Source organism: Lissotriton helveticus, chromosome 2_2, assembly GCF_964261635.1.
Source record: "Lissotriton helveticus chromosome 2_2, aLisHel1.1, whole genome shotgun sequence".
In the NCBI taxonomy this organism is placed as follows: domain Eukaryota; kingdom Metazoa; phylum Chordata; class Amphibia; order Caudata; family Salamandridae; genus Lissotriton; species Lissotriton helveticus.
Window position 1 is genome coordinate 372,406,894 of NC_136060.1, and position 18,335 is coordinate 372,425,228.

Below are 18,335 nucleotides of genomic sequence, written 5' to 3' on the forward strand. Positions count from 1 at the left end.
GACTGGACAGGTTTGGGTGGAGGACCGTCCCCTGCTGCTGCGACAGAAGGTCCTCCTGAAGAGGCAGACGAATCGGGGGATCGACAGACATGCTGAGTAGCTCTGGATACCAATATCTTCGCGCCCAGCTATTGTGGCAGCACGTCCGCGACCGTGTCCCGCAGATAGTGGGTGTAACGGCCCAAGAGGCATGCGGTGCTGACTGACCGCAACCCCAAACTCAGGGAGGAGAATACCTTCTTCCCGTATTGCTCACACCTCTTGGATTCCTGATCGGGGGGAGCCGACGGGAATGAGATTTGGGAGTTGGAGGCCTGGATGACCAGGCTCTCGGGGGTGGGGTGGGTGGACAGGAAGCAAGGGTCGCCCGGAGCCGGGCGGTGGCGCCTGGCCACGTTCCTATCTACAGGCAGACCCGTAGCGGGCTTGGACCAAGTGCCCAGAAGAACGTCTGACAAGGCCTCATTAAAAGGCAGCAGAGGCTCGGCCGAGCTGGTCTGCGGTTTAAGGACCTCGGTGAGGAGGTTAGTCCTCACGGCCGCGACGGGGAGCTCAAGGCCCAAGGCCTTGGCAGCCCACGACGGCACCACACTATAGGCAGCCCCCTCCTCCGTAGCCACGGTAGGAGGGGAAACAAAACCAGTGTCGGGCGAAGTGCCTAAACCACTGGCCTCCCCAAACTCACCTGTCCAGTCCTGAAAAGACTGACACACATGTGTCAGAGGGTCCTCGGACCCCTCCCAATCCCCCTCGTCACCCATCGCCTGGTACTCCGGTTCAAAGGATGAGGCCGGGTCGTAGAAGTAAAAGTCTCCCATCTGCGTCGAGAGCCGCGCCGAGCAGCACCGCTCCGGCACCGGACCCGAATCGAGGGTAGGACCGGGGACGGCGGCGTCCTGGGACGGCACCGGGGGCGACACCCTGGGCGCCGGCGAGGTCGACCGGCGGAGACCCGGATCCGGCGGGGCCCTGCGGCATCGGGACCGAAGTCACCGACGGCGTCGGGCCGAAGCATCCGACGGCACCGGGGCCGTAGCACCCGGCCCGCTGGGGGACCCAGTCGGGGCCGCTTGGCCTGAAGGTGCCGCGGAACCCAACGGAGGAGCGAGCGACCTCATGGCCACGAGGAAGGACTCGATATCCTCCGGCATCGCGTGCTGCCCAGGGACTGGCGGGTATGGAGCAGGCCGCATCGGGGGGAGTCAGAAGAGCGATGTCGCCTCTTACCTGAGGACCTCGAGCCCGAAGACTGATGACGACTCCCATAACTGTGGAGACTCCGGCCCCGCGACCGGTCCCCCGACCTCCTTCCGGACCGGGACCTCAAGCGGGGCTGACTGCTGGAGCTCGAGTCGCTTACGGGACCGCTCCCGTCTAGCTTTGGACGTCAGGGCCCGGCAGTCGGAGCAGGACTTGTCGTGGTCGGGGCCCAAACAGTGAAGGCACCGGCGATGGGGGTCGGTAACCCGACATCAGTCGGCTGCAATCGACGCAGGGTATGAACCTGAGCATCCCTACCGGCGAGTCGAGAGACTTCGAAGGATGATCAAAAAGGATCGAAAAAGTTAGTCAAAAATTGACTAGGGTACCACTTTTTCCGGATCGGCGCTTGCTGGCGCGGAAAAAAAGAAGAAGAACTGACGTCAGCGCGCGAGGGCGGCGTCTAAGTACTCCGGCGATGTCATCCCGGCACCGCCGCCGACGGATGCGGAGCCGCAGACGCCGCCTACCGACGTGCAAGGGTACTGCTACGCAAAAGTTTCCGGATCCATTCTGACGCCTGGGGATATTCTAAGGTAAGGAATCTAATACTAACCTGTCTCTTTCAGATGCACTTTTATAGATGCATGTGAAAGGGCAGCTTTAGCCAAATGCAAAAGATATGGAAGAATTTGATCTGAAGAGATATTAAAGGGATGTAGATTTTGAGATGCGCACCATTGACAAAATCTTTTCCATTTTGCCGTATACATTTTATTCGTAGAAATTGCCAGAGAACGTGAGAGAATATCTCGGCATTCCTGGGAAATATTTAAAGTTTGGAATTCATGCTCATGAGATTGGATGGAGAATTTGTCCTTCGTTCATGGAGACCAGGTCCTTTGAGAATGGGAATTGAATCCTGGGTGCCACTGATAACTTGAGGAGATCTGAGAACCAAGCTTGTCTCTGCCATGCTGGAGCTATGAGAATTAAGTGGCACGGTTCTGATTTCATCTTCCGTAACACGCTCGATATCAGAGGAAATGGAGGGAAAGCATACGCGAACATCCCTGTCCAGCACATCTAAAGTCCGTTGCCCCATGATCCTTTCTGAGGAAACCTGCTTGCATAGTGTTTGCATTTTGAGTTGTGAAGTTTCGTGAACAGATCCAGCGATGGGGTGCCCCACAGATGAAACACTCTGAGAAGTTGTCTTTGAGCTAATTCCCACTCGTGAGGAACACTGGATGACCTGCTCAGGATAGCTGCCCTTGTGTTATTCACACCTGGAACACGCTAAACTTGAAGCAAGATGTTGTGAAGAAGTAACCACCTCCAAATCTCTTGCGCCTGCTTTGATAGAAGTTTCGACTTCGTACCCCCTTTTTTCAGTAGGTAAAACATTGTTGTTGTACTGTCTGTTCTGACCAGTACTGTGGAATCGTGGATTCTGGGTAGGAATGCCTGTAACCCTAAAAACACTGCCTTTAGCTCCAGCAGGTTGATGTGAAGTTGAGATTCGCAGTCTGGCCAAAGACCCTGAATTTTGAGGTCTTGGAGATGTGCCCCCCAACCTTGTAGCAAAGCATCTGTCATCATAACATAACTTTGATGTTGAGGTTCGAAGGGCAGACCTTTTGTTAAATGTTTTCTGATTCTCCACCATGACATGGCCTTTTTTATCTGAGGAGATAAAGTCACTCTATCTTCGTAGGAGCCTTGAGATTGAGTCCATTGCTCGTCCAGACGCTCTTGAAGAGGCCTCATGTGTAGTCAGCAATTGGGAAGTAAGGGGATACAAGAAGACATCATCCCCAGTAAGGACTTGTAGATTCTCACATAAGTGTACTTTCTTGTCTGTAGATGCGATGCTAAGTTTATGATCTTTATAATACGCTCCTCTGAGGGATAAGCTTTCGCTTCCTTTGTGCGGAGCATGGCTCCCAGAAATTGAAGAGACTGAGATGGGATGAGAAATTACTTTTCTAGGTTGACTCTTAGACCCATGCGACTGAAGATATCGATGCAGCATTGTAGTGAGTGCTGGGTTCCTGGAACAAAGTTCTTTTTATGAGCCAATCGTCCGAGTATGGAAATATTTGGTGACCTTGAAGTCTTAGGTGTGCTGCCACTGGCGCCATACACTTCATAAAAACTCTTGGCGCCAACTACAGGCCGAATGGTAAAACTTTGAATTGGTAGTGGCGCCCCGCCACCGTGAAACGCAGACATTTTCTGTGATTTATATGGATCGGAATATGAAAATAAGCATCTAAAAGGTCCAGGGATGCCATGTAGTCTCCTGCAGAGAAGTAGGAGTATTTCATGCAGGGATAGCATTCGAAAAGATATCTTTTTGATGAATTTGCTCAAACTTCTCAGGTCCATTACCTGTCTCCATTTCGCAGTGTGTTTTTTCTTTATTAGAAAGAAGTGCGAATAAAAGCCTTTCCCTCGTTGATGACGCTGAACTTCTTCTATTGCCTCTTTTTGCAAGAGAGTTAAAATTTCCGCCTTGAGGGCTGACAAGTCCTGTTGCTTTCTGCGAACAGGAGGTAGATTCGGAGGCTTCTGTATAAATTCTAGGGTATGGCCTTGCTGTATTATGTCCAGTACCCATCTGTCTGTTACTGACAGCCATTCCTGATAAAGAGAGAAAGGTAATGATCTTGGAGGTCTGAACAAGTGGCGTGCGCTTTGACAGTCACTGTCTTCTATTAGATTGCTGCGATTTACCTCTCACAGTAGTCTTGCCTTTGGACTGCTGATGATACGGGGTTTTGGAGGATAGCAATTGTTGGTTGCTTGAAAACGGACGATACCCCTGCCAGATTGGTGCGAGGATCTTTGATTATATTGTCCTCTAGTCCCTCTCTTTCGAAAAGACTGAAATCTGCCCTGCTGTAAGGAGCCCAGTGCTCGTGCCGTGTATGTGTCAGCTTTGATTACTTGAAGGGCCTCATCAATGTGTTTTCCGAAGAGATTTTCTCCGTCGAACTGCATGTCTATCATTTTTGCTTGGACTTCTGGTCTAAATAAAGTGGCTTTAAGCCATCCTTTTCTTTGTAGTGCCACTGCACCTGCCATTTGTCTGAATGCTATAGAAGACATATCCATCGCAATATCTATAGATTCGGATGCCGCTCTAGACCCATCTTGTATTATGGCGGCTGCGTCTTCTTTTTTATCTTCAGGTAAATGGGCCAACAATGGTGATATATCTGACCACATTTGCCGATTGTATCTACTGATGAGGGCTAAAGCATTTGCGGCTCTAATTGAAGCTGCTGCCATCACAGCAAAGCGCATCCCTGCACCATTCGCCTTCCTTCTTTGTCAGGAGGTGAAGAACTGGGATTTCAAGTACCCAGCGGCGCCAGGGACACGCCCAAAGTCCTCTGGGTTCCCTTGCCTTGGTATACAGAGACACAGAATACTTCTAGGTGGCGTCAGAGATCAAATTTATTAGCTGCAGCTAGTAGCAGAAATTCCAGTAATACAACACGGTGTACAACTCAAGAAACTGCTCAATTTTACTAAGGCGAGACATCCCTATTTATACACAAAAAGGTACATTTAAAATGCACGCCCCTGCACCAAAATTCAACCAATAGAAAATACATGACATCACACAACATCATATAGTAAAGCTCATTTTACAGTGTCCCAACCCATAACTTAATATTTAGGCATATCTAAATAATAATCTGGAAGGCCCGGACAAACCCTTAATTGAAAGCGTAACCCATGAAATGAAGAAACAGTAAAGAAAAGTAGTTTCAGATAATGTGCAAGATTACAAAAACGTAAAGAAACTTAAAAGTTAACAAATGTCTTGAATGGTGATTGGGAAAGTGGATAACGATCTTGCAGGGAAATTGGCTTGGCAGGGTCAATTCCAGGTGAAAGGCCAGCTTCTGAAATTAACACCAGCGCACGAAGGAAACCTTAGTTAATGTACACATGACCCACAAAAGGTCAGACTGCTTTGCTCGCAGACTAACTTCTGAGGCCTACGTAAAAGGCAACACCAGATGGCAGTCACGACGCATTGCAAAAACCCATGTTTAGAAAAGAAAGTCGTGGACTTTAAAAGTGGAGAAGTGGAGAAGTGTGGCTCAATAGTTAGAGCGGCAGACCCTGATGCAGAGGTCTGGCCCGGGACCAGGGTTCAATTCCCCGCCTCGGCGGGTCTTGGGCTCAAAATTCCACGGACCTGATAATTCTCGCCTCGGTGCCTATTCCAAACATGGAGTCCCACTCTGCAACTCTGGGCAATAGCTTGCTTAATCTCCACAACGGCCCCCACAACGCTAAGGATGCCTGGCCTCCACCTTGGGGGTGCCCAGGAGTGGACACCTCACAGGGAAAGCCAGGATGGGTTCCACAGCGGTATTCGTACAAGCGCCTTGAAACCCTTGCGGGTGAGTAGTGCGCTATACAAGTATCAATTTACATTTAAAAAGCACGCAAAATCACAGAACCTCAGAGGAACTGCAGATGATGAAACTGGATTTCAACTGTTGTGCGGCTTGCATTACCACGGACTCTCTGGTGCCCGATACTTTTTTTCTATCCTGGGCACCGAGGCTGCGACTGAGGCCGGGTTTTTCATAAGTTTTAATCCCTCTTCCCAAATGTATTCGATAATAGGGATTCCTTTGATAGATTTTCTTGACTCGTCTTTAAAATCGTAGAGAAAGCATTCTGCTTCCTGCACTGGAAGTGGAAGTTCAAATCTTTTCGAGGATTTTTCCATAATCTCATGTAACCCTTCAATGTCCTTTGGAGGAGAGTTTGCTGGAGACGGCGATGGCAACGGAAGTAGTAGGAAGGATATACTGATCCCATTCTATCCCAACCGGACTTTCCTGAAAAGTTCTCCTTCTTCTGATTGTTCTACATCACTGTCCGCGAAATCATTGTTTTAATTGAAGGAGATCGAATCTTTTGAACTGAAGGTGGAGGTTGAGGTTGAGGTACTTAAACTTGAGTAGGACTGGCTGAAGTCTTCAAGGCTGGGGCGTTAGCTTCTGGAAAACTATGGTAGTAGTCAGTAATCATGTGACGTAATTCAGTCACGAGAGAAATTGGCATCGAGACAGACTCTTCTCCTCATGAACATATGATTGTTGAAATGATTCATATCTTTTTGATTCAGGCACTGGGCGCTCCAGGAATGAAAACACCTCGTGGACTTCCTGATATTCCTCTTCATCAGTGTCCTGACTCTTTATTTGAAGCTGAGAAGGGCTATAAGCCACTCCTGTTGACTCCTCGTCCTCTGACTGTAATTCCAGCAGGCTTGATGGAGGAAGCGGTGACATTTTTGTCCAGCCTGTGAAACCTGTAGATTTCTTCGCCGTTGACGGTGGAAGAGACTTCAAAGTTATCGATGACTTTGCCTTCTGGGACTTAAAAGACGTCGTCAACGGAGCTCCCGTCGACGGTGTTCCCGTGGACGACGAAATACGAATTATCATCGACGAGGTCGTCAACGCCAACGGTGCCGTCGACGGAGTCGTCGTTGACAGAGCCGTCGTCAAGGTCGATGCTGTTCTTCCCGTCGATGAACCTTTCTTTGACGACGTTGTTTTAGTCGTCGGCGTCGACGCAGCTATCGTCGTCGAGATCGTAGTCGTCTACGAAGTTGTCGTTGATGGCATCGTCTACGTTTTCATAGGAATCTGTGCAGGCGACACCCCAACTTTCGTAGCCGGAGCTGAAGACACCTCCCTTGAAACTGATGACTTTTTAAAAGGGGTGTGAGGAAGAGAAAACGAAGAGGCTTCTTTGTCTTTGTTTTTTTGCTTTTTTGGTTCCACTTTCTCCTCAGGAGCAGAAGACTTCCTCTTCTTGGAAGACTGAATATCAACTTCTTCCTCAGAGTCAGAATCTGAAGTGGCCTTCTTTTAAAGACACAATAGTAAATGTGCCTCCCTGTCTCTCAATGTTTTTGCCAAAAAGGTTCTTCAGTGCTTGCAGTCTTTTGGCACATGTTTAGGGTGGAGGCAGTACAAACAGTCCTTGTGTGGATCCTCAGAATACAGTCTAGGTTTCCCACAGGATCTGCAGGGCCTGAAAAGCCTCTTTTGAGAGCTTTCAGCCATAGTAGGTAAGAGAAGCAACACAGTACCTTAAATCCAGCAGAAAGAACTTCAGTTGAAAAGGTGAAAAGTTCACAGGAACAAAACTGAGCAGAGCTCAGGGAGACTCCTTCTCACACGAAGGCGGTTGGAAATCGGAGGTATGATGGCTCTGCTGGCCAGTGTGATGTCAGGGCTGGCAGCTGATTGGCTGTGTTTTGGACCAAATAATGAGGAGGTTTGGTTACCAAATAATATGATTGCCTATGAGATTTTTTCTATGCAGTTTTCTAATACTGCTATGGTCATCGTGTTACCGTGAGTCTCCCACCATGACGACGGGGAAGATACAAGCATGTGAATCTATGAAAAATTCAATACTGGAGAACTCCCTTGGCCAAGAGAGCCATAGCTTCCTGGAGGAGAAGGGCTAAGTGATCCTCCGACATGCGATGGAGTTTTGGTGGCATGGAGGGAGCGGCAGTCTCGAAGGGGAGGGAGTAGCCTCTTGGGACTATCTGCAAAACCCACCCGTCTGACGTGGGGGAGGTGATGGCGGATCCTGCCACCCACTGGCAACTGGTGGCCCTGAAAGGTTGGACTAGGAAGGTTTGGAGGCTGCTGCAGGGAGGCATTGGTGGACTGGTCCGTCCGCTGGCCCCCAGTCTTGCAACACTGGGCCCGACGTCCCCAGCCATGCATAAGCTGGGTAGCTTGCGCAGCTCTGTGGCTCTGGGTGGAACATAGGCAGGGCACCACTTCCTTAGCCACGAAAGGATCATAGGCAGACGGCATGGGGCGAGACGTTGCTACAAGGTCAAAGGATCTGGCTATGGCCCTAGAGTCCTTGAAGCGCTCAAGCGCGTTGTTCGCCTTGTCACCAAACAGGTGACGGCCATCAAAGGGCATGTCCAAAAGTGAAGAGAAGGCAGATGCTCTCAGCCAGGCGTAGCTCCTCAGAGCTACCGATGTGGAAACTGTTCTGCCCAGCGAGTCGGTGGTATCCAGCCCACACTGGATGGTGAACTTAGCTGCGTCTCGACCCATAAGCAACAGCGCAGTTGAGTACGGCCCGGGCCTCCTGTGGGCTCTGTGGTAGCACTTGTGCGACAGTAACCCACACTGTGTGTGTATAACGGCCCAAGAGACATGCATTGTTCACCGACTGCAGGCCTAAGCTGGCGGAAGACAACATCTTCTTCCCAAGATGGTCCAGCTTCTTGGATTCCCAATCTGGGGGAGCAGTAGGGAATGCACCTTATGAGGATGAGGCTTGGACCACGAAGGTCTTAGGGGTTGGGTGCTGTGATTGGAAAAGTGGGTCGCCAGGGGCGGTAGGCAATCATCCTGTTAACAGGAACCCCTGTGCTGGGCTTGGACCAAGTGCCCAGAAGGATGTCAGTGAGAGCCTCTATAAAAGGCAGCAGGGGCTCCGAAGAGGCTGCTGCCGGCTGAAGCACCTCAGTCAGGAGGTTAGTCCTGACAGCCACCATAGGAAGCGCAAAGCCCAAGGCCTACCTGCCATACGCAACACCACAGTATAGGAAGCTCCCTCCTCCGTAGCCACAGTAGAGGGAGAAAGCCTACCCCGGTCTGGGGAGGTATCCAGACCAATGGCATCACCCAACTCCTCTCGCCAGTCCGGCTCCTCAAGCTGGTCTGCTAGAGGGTAAACAGACCCCTCCCAGACCTCCTCACCCTACTCTGGCTGCCACTCAGGGTGGTAGAGAACACCCGGGATGAACAGCGGTAGAAAAGTACCCTCCGGCACTGGTACCGACATTGGTCAGGCACTGTTGTCCAAGTGAGGCTTGGGTCGACTCCGGTTGGAGGCACAACCGTCGTCGTGGGCGGCATCAATGGAATCGGCACCAGGGAAGGTACTGTGTGGTCGACCGGCACCGATCCGGATCCTGTGGTGCCAGGGTCGGAGCCGCCATCGAAGGCCCAGGGCCCCTAAAAAGTCTGTGGAGCCCGAAGGCATGCCTGCGGAGTCGAGTTGCCCAAAAACGCTGTGAGGTGCTTCATAAAATGCACAAAGCTGGGCAGGAGACGCTCTGGGAAAGGGAGGGAAGCTCCAGGTTCCGCTGTGCGTCGGCGGACGGACGGGGAGAAGGCGAAGATCGACGATGCTTCTTCGCCTTCTTCTTGTGCTTCAACTTACCTGAGGAGTGCAAAGCCTTCGAGGACGAATGGTGGTGACTCTGCGACAGGTCCTGATAATTTCCCTCGACCAGGACCTCGAACGGCAAGAAGCATATTGCTGGGCCGCCAAAAGCTTTCGCAAACTGCTCCCGCAAAGACTTTGGGTTTGGGGCCCGGCAGTCGGAGCACGACTTCGGGTCATGGTCGCGCTCCAGGCACCAGACCTCAACTTGTTTTTTTTTATTTCAAAGTATTTTATTGATTTTTATTAACAGATACATTAGCATTTCTGTCCCGGGGTTAGCCAAACTAAAATGTATTGCAGAGATTACAGGTGCATGCGATATATGTTTAGCTAATCCCCTCTACATGATTTGCAGAGAAATTAGGCACAGGGTGAAAGAAAGAAAGACAGGAAAGAAAGGGGTGAGTGACAGGAGTCACAGGATTTGAAACTGGGCTGACGGCTGGACATCCCTCATGCACCAGGAGTCAAAGACTTAAAAAGATGTCGACAAAAAATGAAAAAGGGTTTGTCAAAAAGTGACTAAGGGGCACGCTCTCTCCAGATCTGCGCTAGCTGGCGCGGAAAAAGAAAGGACTGATGTCAGTGCGCAGGTAGACACTGTGATGTCATCCTGGCGACCACGAATCAGACAACGGATGCGGAAACGACCAACGCCACCTACTGATGTGCAGGGGTACTGCGCCCCAAAAAATTCTGCTGATCCAGTTTGACGCCTGGGAGTAATTCTAAGGTAAGGAATCTATAACTACAGTCTCTTACAGATCGGATGATATCTTCCAAGTCACAGTAAATGTAAATGTATTGTATTTATATAGGGCACTTCTACCCGGAAGCCTCATAGTGCTGTATTCATACCGCTGTGGAACCCATCCTGGCTTTCCTGTGAAATGTCCACTCCTGGGCACCCCCAAGGTGAAGCCAGGCATCCAAGCTCTGCTGGGGCCGTTGTGGAGATTAAAGCAAGCTATTGCCCAGAGTCACAGAGTGGGACCCATGATTAGACTAGGCACCGAGGCGAGAATTATCAGGTCTGGGGAAATTGAGTCCAAGAGCCGCCGAGGTGGGAATTGAACCCTGGTCCCGGGCCAGACCTCTGCATCAGGGTCTGCCGCTCTAACCATTGAGCCACGCTTCTCCACAAGTGTTGGGAGTAATTCTATATGATAACAGGGTATAGGATCCCAGACTTTAAAAAAATATCTTTTTTTTATTGTATTTCGAGTCTTGTGAGAAACACAACCTACACAACAGTAACAAAAGGTAACACATAGGTCAGTCATGAAATGTCTAATCATCACAGCCTCAGTGATCACACATGTCAGAGGATATCGGGTGCAAAAATAAGTGGTTCTCTCCCCTTAGTTTACTGACAATAGTACAGATTCCAAATGGCACTCCCACCACAGGGCCACAGCTAATTCCTTGCACGCTAAGGGTTCCACTATCAACGTGAACAGGAGTGGGGACAGGGGGGCAACCCTGTCTAGTCCTGCAACCAACAAGAAAGTCCTGAGAGAGCTTATTGTTAACCCGCATGGCTGCTCTGGAGGAATTGCATAACACTATATGTTAATCCCCTATTCCGGGGTTTAATAATTTGTAATGTCTGGACATAGATTGGTTGGATTCAGAGATTCCAGCAGTCCAGTAACTCCGCACCTATAAACGGGGCACTCATAATGATGCCCACAGCTTTCATAATTTAATAAATATGGCTGGGCATTCAACTTTATTAACAAAATCAAAGTTAACATACCATGTGTAACAGCTTTCCTTCCACTGGCCATGATGCCATCACACAGTTGGATGATCTTAGGTATTCCAATTATCTGTTTGGAGTGGTAGCGCTCATAGGACAACAATACCAAGAAGAAGAAAACGTTTGGGATGATGGTTTCAGAATCTCTACATAAAAAAGAATAAAATTATGTTGACGGTCATATTTTCTTGTTTAATCAACAGAAATACTGCACTGCACTTCTTAGGATAAGTATGATAATAAAACAGGAAGCCTAAAATAAAACCATCATGTTTTCTTACCTAAACTGGCCAACTTCAATGTATTCAAACTGCTTTAGAACAAAACCAATAAACACCTGAAAAAAAAAGAAAAACTATTGTTAAAAATGTAGGCATAGTACTGATGTTCAAATGCTCCAGTCACATTTCTATATAAATCATTCATGGCTTAAATCAGTGATTCTTAATCTTTTGTCTTATGTGGGCACTCCCCTTAATCATTATTGAAATTTGGGGACCTCGCTGACTTATTGGAATCCGGAGACCACAGCCTAATATGTACGGAATAAAGTACCACTATCATACATCATACAGACCAATTTGGCAGCAGGTAAGCACTTTGATTATACCCTGTTGTTGGTTTCTCATGGTTTAATGGATTGCAATGCTTTTGATTAAACAAGTAGAAATAACAATAAACTTCAAACTGATGTACATTATAAGGATAATGCAAAACACCAAGGAGTTCCAAAACCATATAGAGGAAAGAGACCAAATGCTGAGTTCCTTTATAAGGGTATGGAACTCCAAGGTGACTTGCAATATCCTTATCATGTACGGTAAGGGGTACTTTATCCAATTTAGTATATGGTGACACCATCACCTTTCCAACAACCACTTCAAATCTTGGCGCATAGCTCTTTCATAAACTCATCAAAAACCTGTTAGTTACTTGTTGGAAAAGGATATTAGATCAGAAACAGTTCAATACAAGTTAGATCTTAATTTAATCTTTTTTTTAAAAGCACATAATCTTAGCAGACTGAGCTGCTTTCAATCGCTACCCCAGACACACATTCTGCATGCCCCCCTGCCCAGGTGGGATGGTGAACTGGTCCAGGAGACAGAGGGGCTTCACATACGGGCATAATTGATTCCTGCCCTCTGTTCGAGGATTTCTTGGGGAATACTGCCCAACTGCCTGTCGCTGCCAAGTTAATTGTTTCTAATTGTTATTTTTGCTTTCTGTGCATTACTCACTCTGATGGGAGTTGTCCTGTGTGCAATATGTAAAGATATATGCCCAGCAATGACGCTTGGGAGCAGAGTACATGGGCAAACATTGAGGTCGCTGTGATAGCCTGTACTAATAACCGGATATGTAAGGTAAGATGTGATTCTTTCTTCATTGCTCTGTGACCCTGTGGGACGACATGTAATATGATGCTTGTGAAAATTTGCATGAAAGACAAGTTTTTTGTTTTTTTTAAAAGCTATAGGAGCTCTGAATGTGTAGACACTTGGAAAGATTCTAATTTTTCTATAATTATCTTAGGAATTAAACAATATTCATATTCCTTGTCCTAGTAACTGTAAACTAAAAAAAAAAAAATGTTTAATTTTTGTTGCTTTAAAAGGCTGCTTCGTAACCTGACTTGCCTTTCACCTTCGCTGCTGGCTTTGGCAGCAGTCATTGTGAATCCAGAAGTTAATCGCAATAACTTATTATAGTCGAGTTCGGACGTCTTTTCATTATAATCGGCGACGGGGTGTGTCACTAGCCGCTGATTGTAAGGAAATTAGACAAAGAAGTTACTTACCTTCGGTAACGATGTATCTGGTTGAGACACATTCTAGCCGCAGATCCTTTAACTTACAATATCCTCCAGGCGCCAGTCTGGATCCGGAGATGTTTCAGCAGTACCTCTGCACGCCGGGGGACGGCATTGCATGACTCCACCCCGACGCCGTCCACGGATATGAAGTCAGTGGAGCCATATAAGTCCCTCCCGGCGCGCTAACGTCCGTTTTCCAATGTGAAACTTTTTCGCGCCTCAACGCAGAGCCACTACTAAAACTGAGTGTGGGAACAGTGTTCCAAAAAAAAGTAAAAAAGTTATTGAAACAATCATGACAATAGGTATAAAGTGATGAGAAACATCACAATGCATGTCAAAGAAAAACACTTCATACTGTAAAGAACTGGGAGGAGGGAGGCATAGTATTCACCCCTAGAACACAGTCTTGCACAAGAGAAAACCATACCCTTCTATGAGGCAAAACAGCAATGGAAATGAATGCTATGGTAAAAGACAAGCAGTCCGGAACCACATGAATGGCATGGAAATGGACAACAAGACTTTAACAACATGACTGTTATGGCAATAGACAACATTTTTGCAACAACCGAGAATGTGCAACTATACATACTATATATATGGCCAATCGACTTATAGCACAGTCAAATAGATCCCAAACCAATGGAGAAAAGTATCCGGGGGAGGGAGGGAAGAAGGGCATGAACAATCTCTGCACTTGAAACGAACCAGGGTGCATGGATAAGAGAACCCGCCACTCAAAGCGAGAATGGGTGGAGAAGCAACAGGTAAAACAGAATAAAACATCCAGACCTGGGAAGGATGTGAAGGAGACTAACACGCATGAAGACAGAAACCACTGGTAGAAAGACCTATGGGCAAAATCCCCAGTCTGAAAAGGTCCTCGCAGAGTGGGGCGGATGGGTGGGAGTTAAGGAATCTGCGGCTAGACTGTCTCTACCAGATACATTGTTACCGAAGGTAAGTAACTTGTTCATCTGATAGAAATATCTAGCCGCAGATTCCTTAACTTAGAATAGATACTAAAGCTATACCCCATTGGAGGAGGGTATGCGACTGAACCCCATTAAGTTCCAAAGAGAACTAAGCTGTCAATAAATATTGACTAAAGTAGGTGGAGACAGCAAGTAAAAGTGTGGCTGACACTAGACCCCTAAAGCTTTCATAAGGAGCATGAACAAGGAAAGGCACTGGCACCATAGTCCATCCGAGGACAGCACAAGACTCACCATGCAGGAAGGGATGAAGGGAAATCAGAGAAATCAGAACGGCTGGTGAATAATGGAAGAAAATACATAAGCTTCTGCAAGAAGGATTAGAAGCAGAACTGTGTGCAGGATCCCATGGATCTGCAGGAAGTAAAAGTCCCAGAGGAAGGACAAAACAGCATGACAGAGCGTACAAAATGAGCATGCACAACAGTGGATGCCAAGAGTGACAAGTGTAGAGACAGATATCACCCATGTAGAGAGATACACAAAACCATGACTTCAAGGAGATACATGGATGAGGACAATAGGGATAGACATATGCAAACAGTGTGGACTGTGGGAGGCACACCGGACACATGCAAAATTCCATGAAATGGAGCAGCAACAGCACACATGCGGCAGCAGAAAGACACATAACGAAGCACCAGGTAGACATACTGACCAGCCATATACAAGGGTACATAGGTCAAAGGATACCAGCAGATTCCAGTCACTAACAGAAGGCTCACCCTCAAGAAAGGGAGCGGGGGACAGGGAAGAGGGAGAGTGGGAGAGGGAAGAGGGAGGGCGGGACAGAGAAGAGGGAAAGGGGGAGAGGGAAAGGGGGAAGGGAGAGAGGAGGAGAGAGTGAGGGGGAGCGGGAGAGAGTGAGGGGGAGCGGGAGAGTGAGAGGGGGAGGGAGAGAGGGAGAGGGAAAGAGGGAGAGGGGCAGGGAGAGAGGAAGAGGGAAAGGGAGAGAGAGGAAGAGGGAAAGGGAGAGAGAGAGAGACAGAATCTCGGACAAGAAAATCAAGATACTGCAACAGGGAAACACCCTGTACGTGTACTCTCTCTCAGTTAGTATGCATATCATATGTATACATAGACATACATACATACCTACATACATAGATATGCATCCAAATATATATGTGATTGTTTTTTTAAAGAAAGGAATTTCGAAGGGCATGCCCAAGACAAATACAGCAGCCCGCACAATAGGTACCTAGGGCACCGATTTGAACCATAGCAGGACAACATATGCCAAAACACAGTAAATAACATGCAAATACATTCAGAAACATGTAAATATATCCATATACAGACACTGTATAATTCACCATGACCATCTCGAAACAGAGAGAATTCCACGGATAACATCGGCAGGAGCAGAGGGACTTGAGCCCCTGCGTGGTAAAGAGCAGAGAGAAGACCAAGGACACAACACCGGAGATTGAAGTAGCAGACAATACCACAAAGATTAGAACGCAGCCAAAGCTGTGTCGCAAGATGGACCAGCAGGCACCCAGTGCCTGTGAATGTACCTAGTGTGTACCCACATCCCGTGCAAGAACTGAAAGTGGATAGAAACTGTTCTGGAAGTGGAACAGAAAAACATGCTCACAAGAGCCACTGGCTTCTGGCCGAGACAGTTAACATAGGCAACAGAGGGTGGAAAGGCAGCGAAACGCTTGAGAGAAGGCCTAAGGCAAAAAATGAATAGGTACACACGCCGGGACGAGCCTGTCATGGCATAAACCCAAAAATACTCTGGAGAAGTGCGCATCCTCAGAGACAGGAGAGAACTACTGACCAACAGTAAAAGACAAGCATGTAAGCACCAAGAGAGAGTTACGCCACCACATAAGCTCCAAAGAGAACTAGGTTACCCGTGTGGGTCGTCCCAGAGGAAAAGTCCCACAACAGTAGGGAGAGCATGAAGAAGCGAAAAACCATAGCGCGAGAAGCCCACAGCATTATCTATTGGAAAATTCCCCAGAGGGAAATAAGAGGACTTCGCAGAATTCTCAGGAATGACCTACACCAACCAGTAAGAACCGTTCCTGGAACATTATACACACACCACCCAGGAAGAACACTTCCTGTGGTAAAGCAGAATGGCTATACAATAACTAATGAATAGCCCACATAGGGTATGTCACATCCCTATTAAAGGAAGGGAACACTTTTTGAGACTAGCTCTTAGGCAGAAGAGACACAAATAATGGCAGCAACAGCTGTCCATCTGGGAAATATCATGAACCCAGAGACGGAAACCAGAGAAAAGCAGCGACAATACTGCAACCAATGCAAACATGACCGCAACAATGGCCTTAAAACAATGTAAATTACTGGAAGCTTGATATGAGACACTTGACTGCTGAGTCCGCATGATTTTCAAAGAGATGGACTCCGTCAGAGGGAAAATCTCGGAGACACTCCTGTACATTTTCAGGAAAACTGCCATCACGCATCCAAGCATGGCGACGCAGAGCAACTGCCTTGGCCATAGCCTGACCCAACGAGTCACTGGTGTCCATGGCTGATGGATTCGAACATTTTTCCAGCTCACAACCATCTTGGAGTACCCAAGTCACGTCAGCCCAAGGGCCTTCCGGAAGAGAGGGAAGGAGGCGGTCAACCGAGTCCCAGAGGGCGAAAATAGCCCATGCAAACACGCAGCACGTGTTAAAAGGACCGGAGGCTCGAACTCACGGATGCAAAAAATTGTCTACCACATGTCTTCAACCAGCGAGACTCCCTAGTAGGTGGGAGTAGCGGAGGAGAGGACGATGGCAGCGAAGCTGAAGCTGCCTGGACAACAAGCCCTTGAGCCCTAGGGTGTAAGGACAGACAGACAGGATCATCTGGAGCCGGGCGATGACGATGTGCGATAGCATGTTCCATAGGGTCCCCCTAGGAGGGCCTTGCCCAGGCCTCCAGAAGAATGGCGTACAACAACGCGTCAAACGGCAGCAAGGGCTCAACATCAGTGTTTCGCTGGTGGAGCAGATCCAACAAGGGATTGGAAGGTAGAGAGACTGACGGAGGCTGGAATTGTAAAATGTCAGTAGCTTTGCGAACAACTCGCACAAACGCTGCACTAGCCTCCGTGTCCATTCTAGGTGGCGACAGCAGATCATAATTAGGGGACGGTTGCAGGCTAACCCGTCCAACAAAAGCCAAAGGCTCTGTAGCCGGAGGATGCCCAAAGGCCTGTATATGCTGCAGATCAACATGTTCCGAGGAACGCGTAGGCAACACTGGAAGGGATGAATCACCAGGAGCCTCATCCAGTATTAGCAAAGGAGGAGGAAAGGACGTCTCCGGCGTCGAATGATGTTGAGATGGTGCTGCATCAACGTCGACGAACACTGGAGACTCCGATAACTGGCTTCGGGCAAGGGTTGACCTGACATCCACCGCAATGGAAGACTGCGGAGTGGGACGGCTTCCACCTGGGGACATATCCCCTGCTGTGGCCTGATCAGAGGTCATCGCAGGGAGCCCCACAGGGTGGTACATGGAAGCTATAGGTGGACTGTGGCCCGATGCGTGAACGGTAAACCCCACCGGGCTGACTCCTGACGTCGCAGCAACTCAGAGACCAGAGTCAGGGTGCTCGACTGGCGCCAAGGGCGAACCCTTGGCAAACTCCCAACCTTAGTCCCTACCAGAGGCACAACTAGAGCCAAATTTCAGAAGGGTGGTACAAGGTGGGGGGGGTTTAGGGGGGTGCACGGGGGGGGTAGGCTTATAAAACATTTGGGCAGGGGCTAATTCTTACATCAATAGCAGATTGGAGATGCAGGGGATCTAAGAAGGGGTGAAAACACAAAAAGGCCTCATTAACAAGCAAATGGTCTTATAAAGACCCGGGAAGCTGTCTCAGCCCGGGCTGCAACACAATATGGGGGGGCTGAAGCCCTCTGAGCCGAATGGGCGTTGCGTGCCCGGTCCCTACCACCTCTGTGGGGCCCGAAGAGGGAGAGTGGTCGACTCAAAGATGGACAGCAAAACCTGGTAATAGGGTTAATCTGAGTCATAGTCACCCCAACTCCAGGAAATGGAGGGTAGGCCGGGTCGACTGTTGCGGGCCGTGTCTGGGAAAGACCGGGAGCAGTGGGCAAGACATCACAACCATGTAAGGCCGACGTGACTACTTGCGCTTACTTGAGGAAGGTGAGCACTGTCCTTGGGAACGATTCCGAGACCTGCCCCGGAAAGGAGCCCCAGCTCGAAACGGAGACCGGCGATGCTAAGACTCCGCCCACATACAGATTGTGTGTGATTCCCTCACCATCAGTCGGGTTCAGGTCTCAAA

General features: G+C 48.7%; 1 protein-coding gene across 2 annotated transcripts in view; it reads right to left on the reverse strand.

Moving 5' to 3' along the window:
* HTT (huntingtin) overlaps positions 1 to 18,335 on the reverse strand; it is a 1,924,961-nt gene that overhangs the window by 949,754 nt on the left and 956,872 nt on the right. For both annotated transcript variants that reach the window (XM_078678546.1, XM_078678545.1), the window contains 2 exons: positions 11,503 to 11,558; positions 11,219 to 11,367 (listed from right to left, as the gene is read on the reverse strand). In XM_078678546.1, coding sequence (XP_078534672.1) covers positions 11,219 to 11,367; positions 11,503 to 11,558 — 205 coding nt within the window. The remainder of the gene's footprint in view (positions 1 to 11,218; positions 11,368 to 11,502; positions 11,559 to 18,335) is intronic.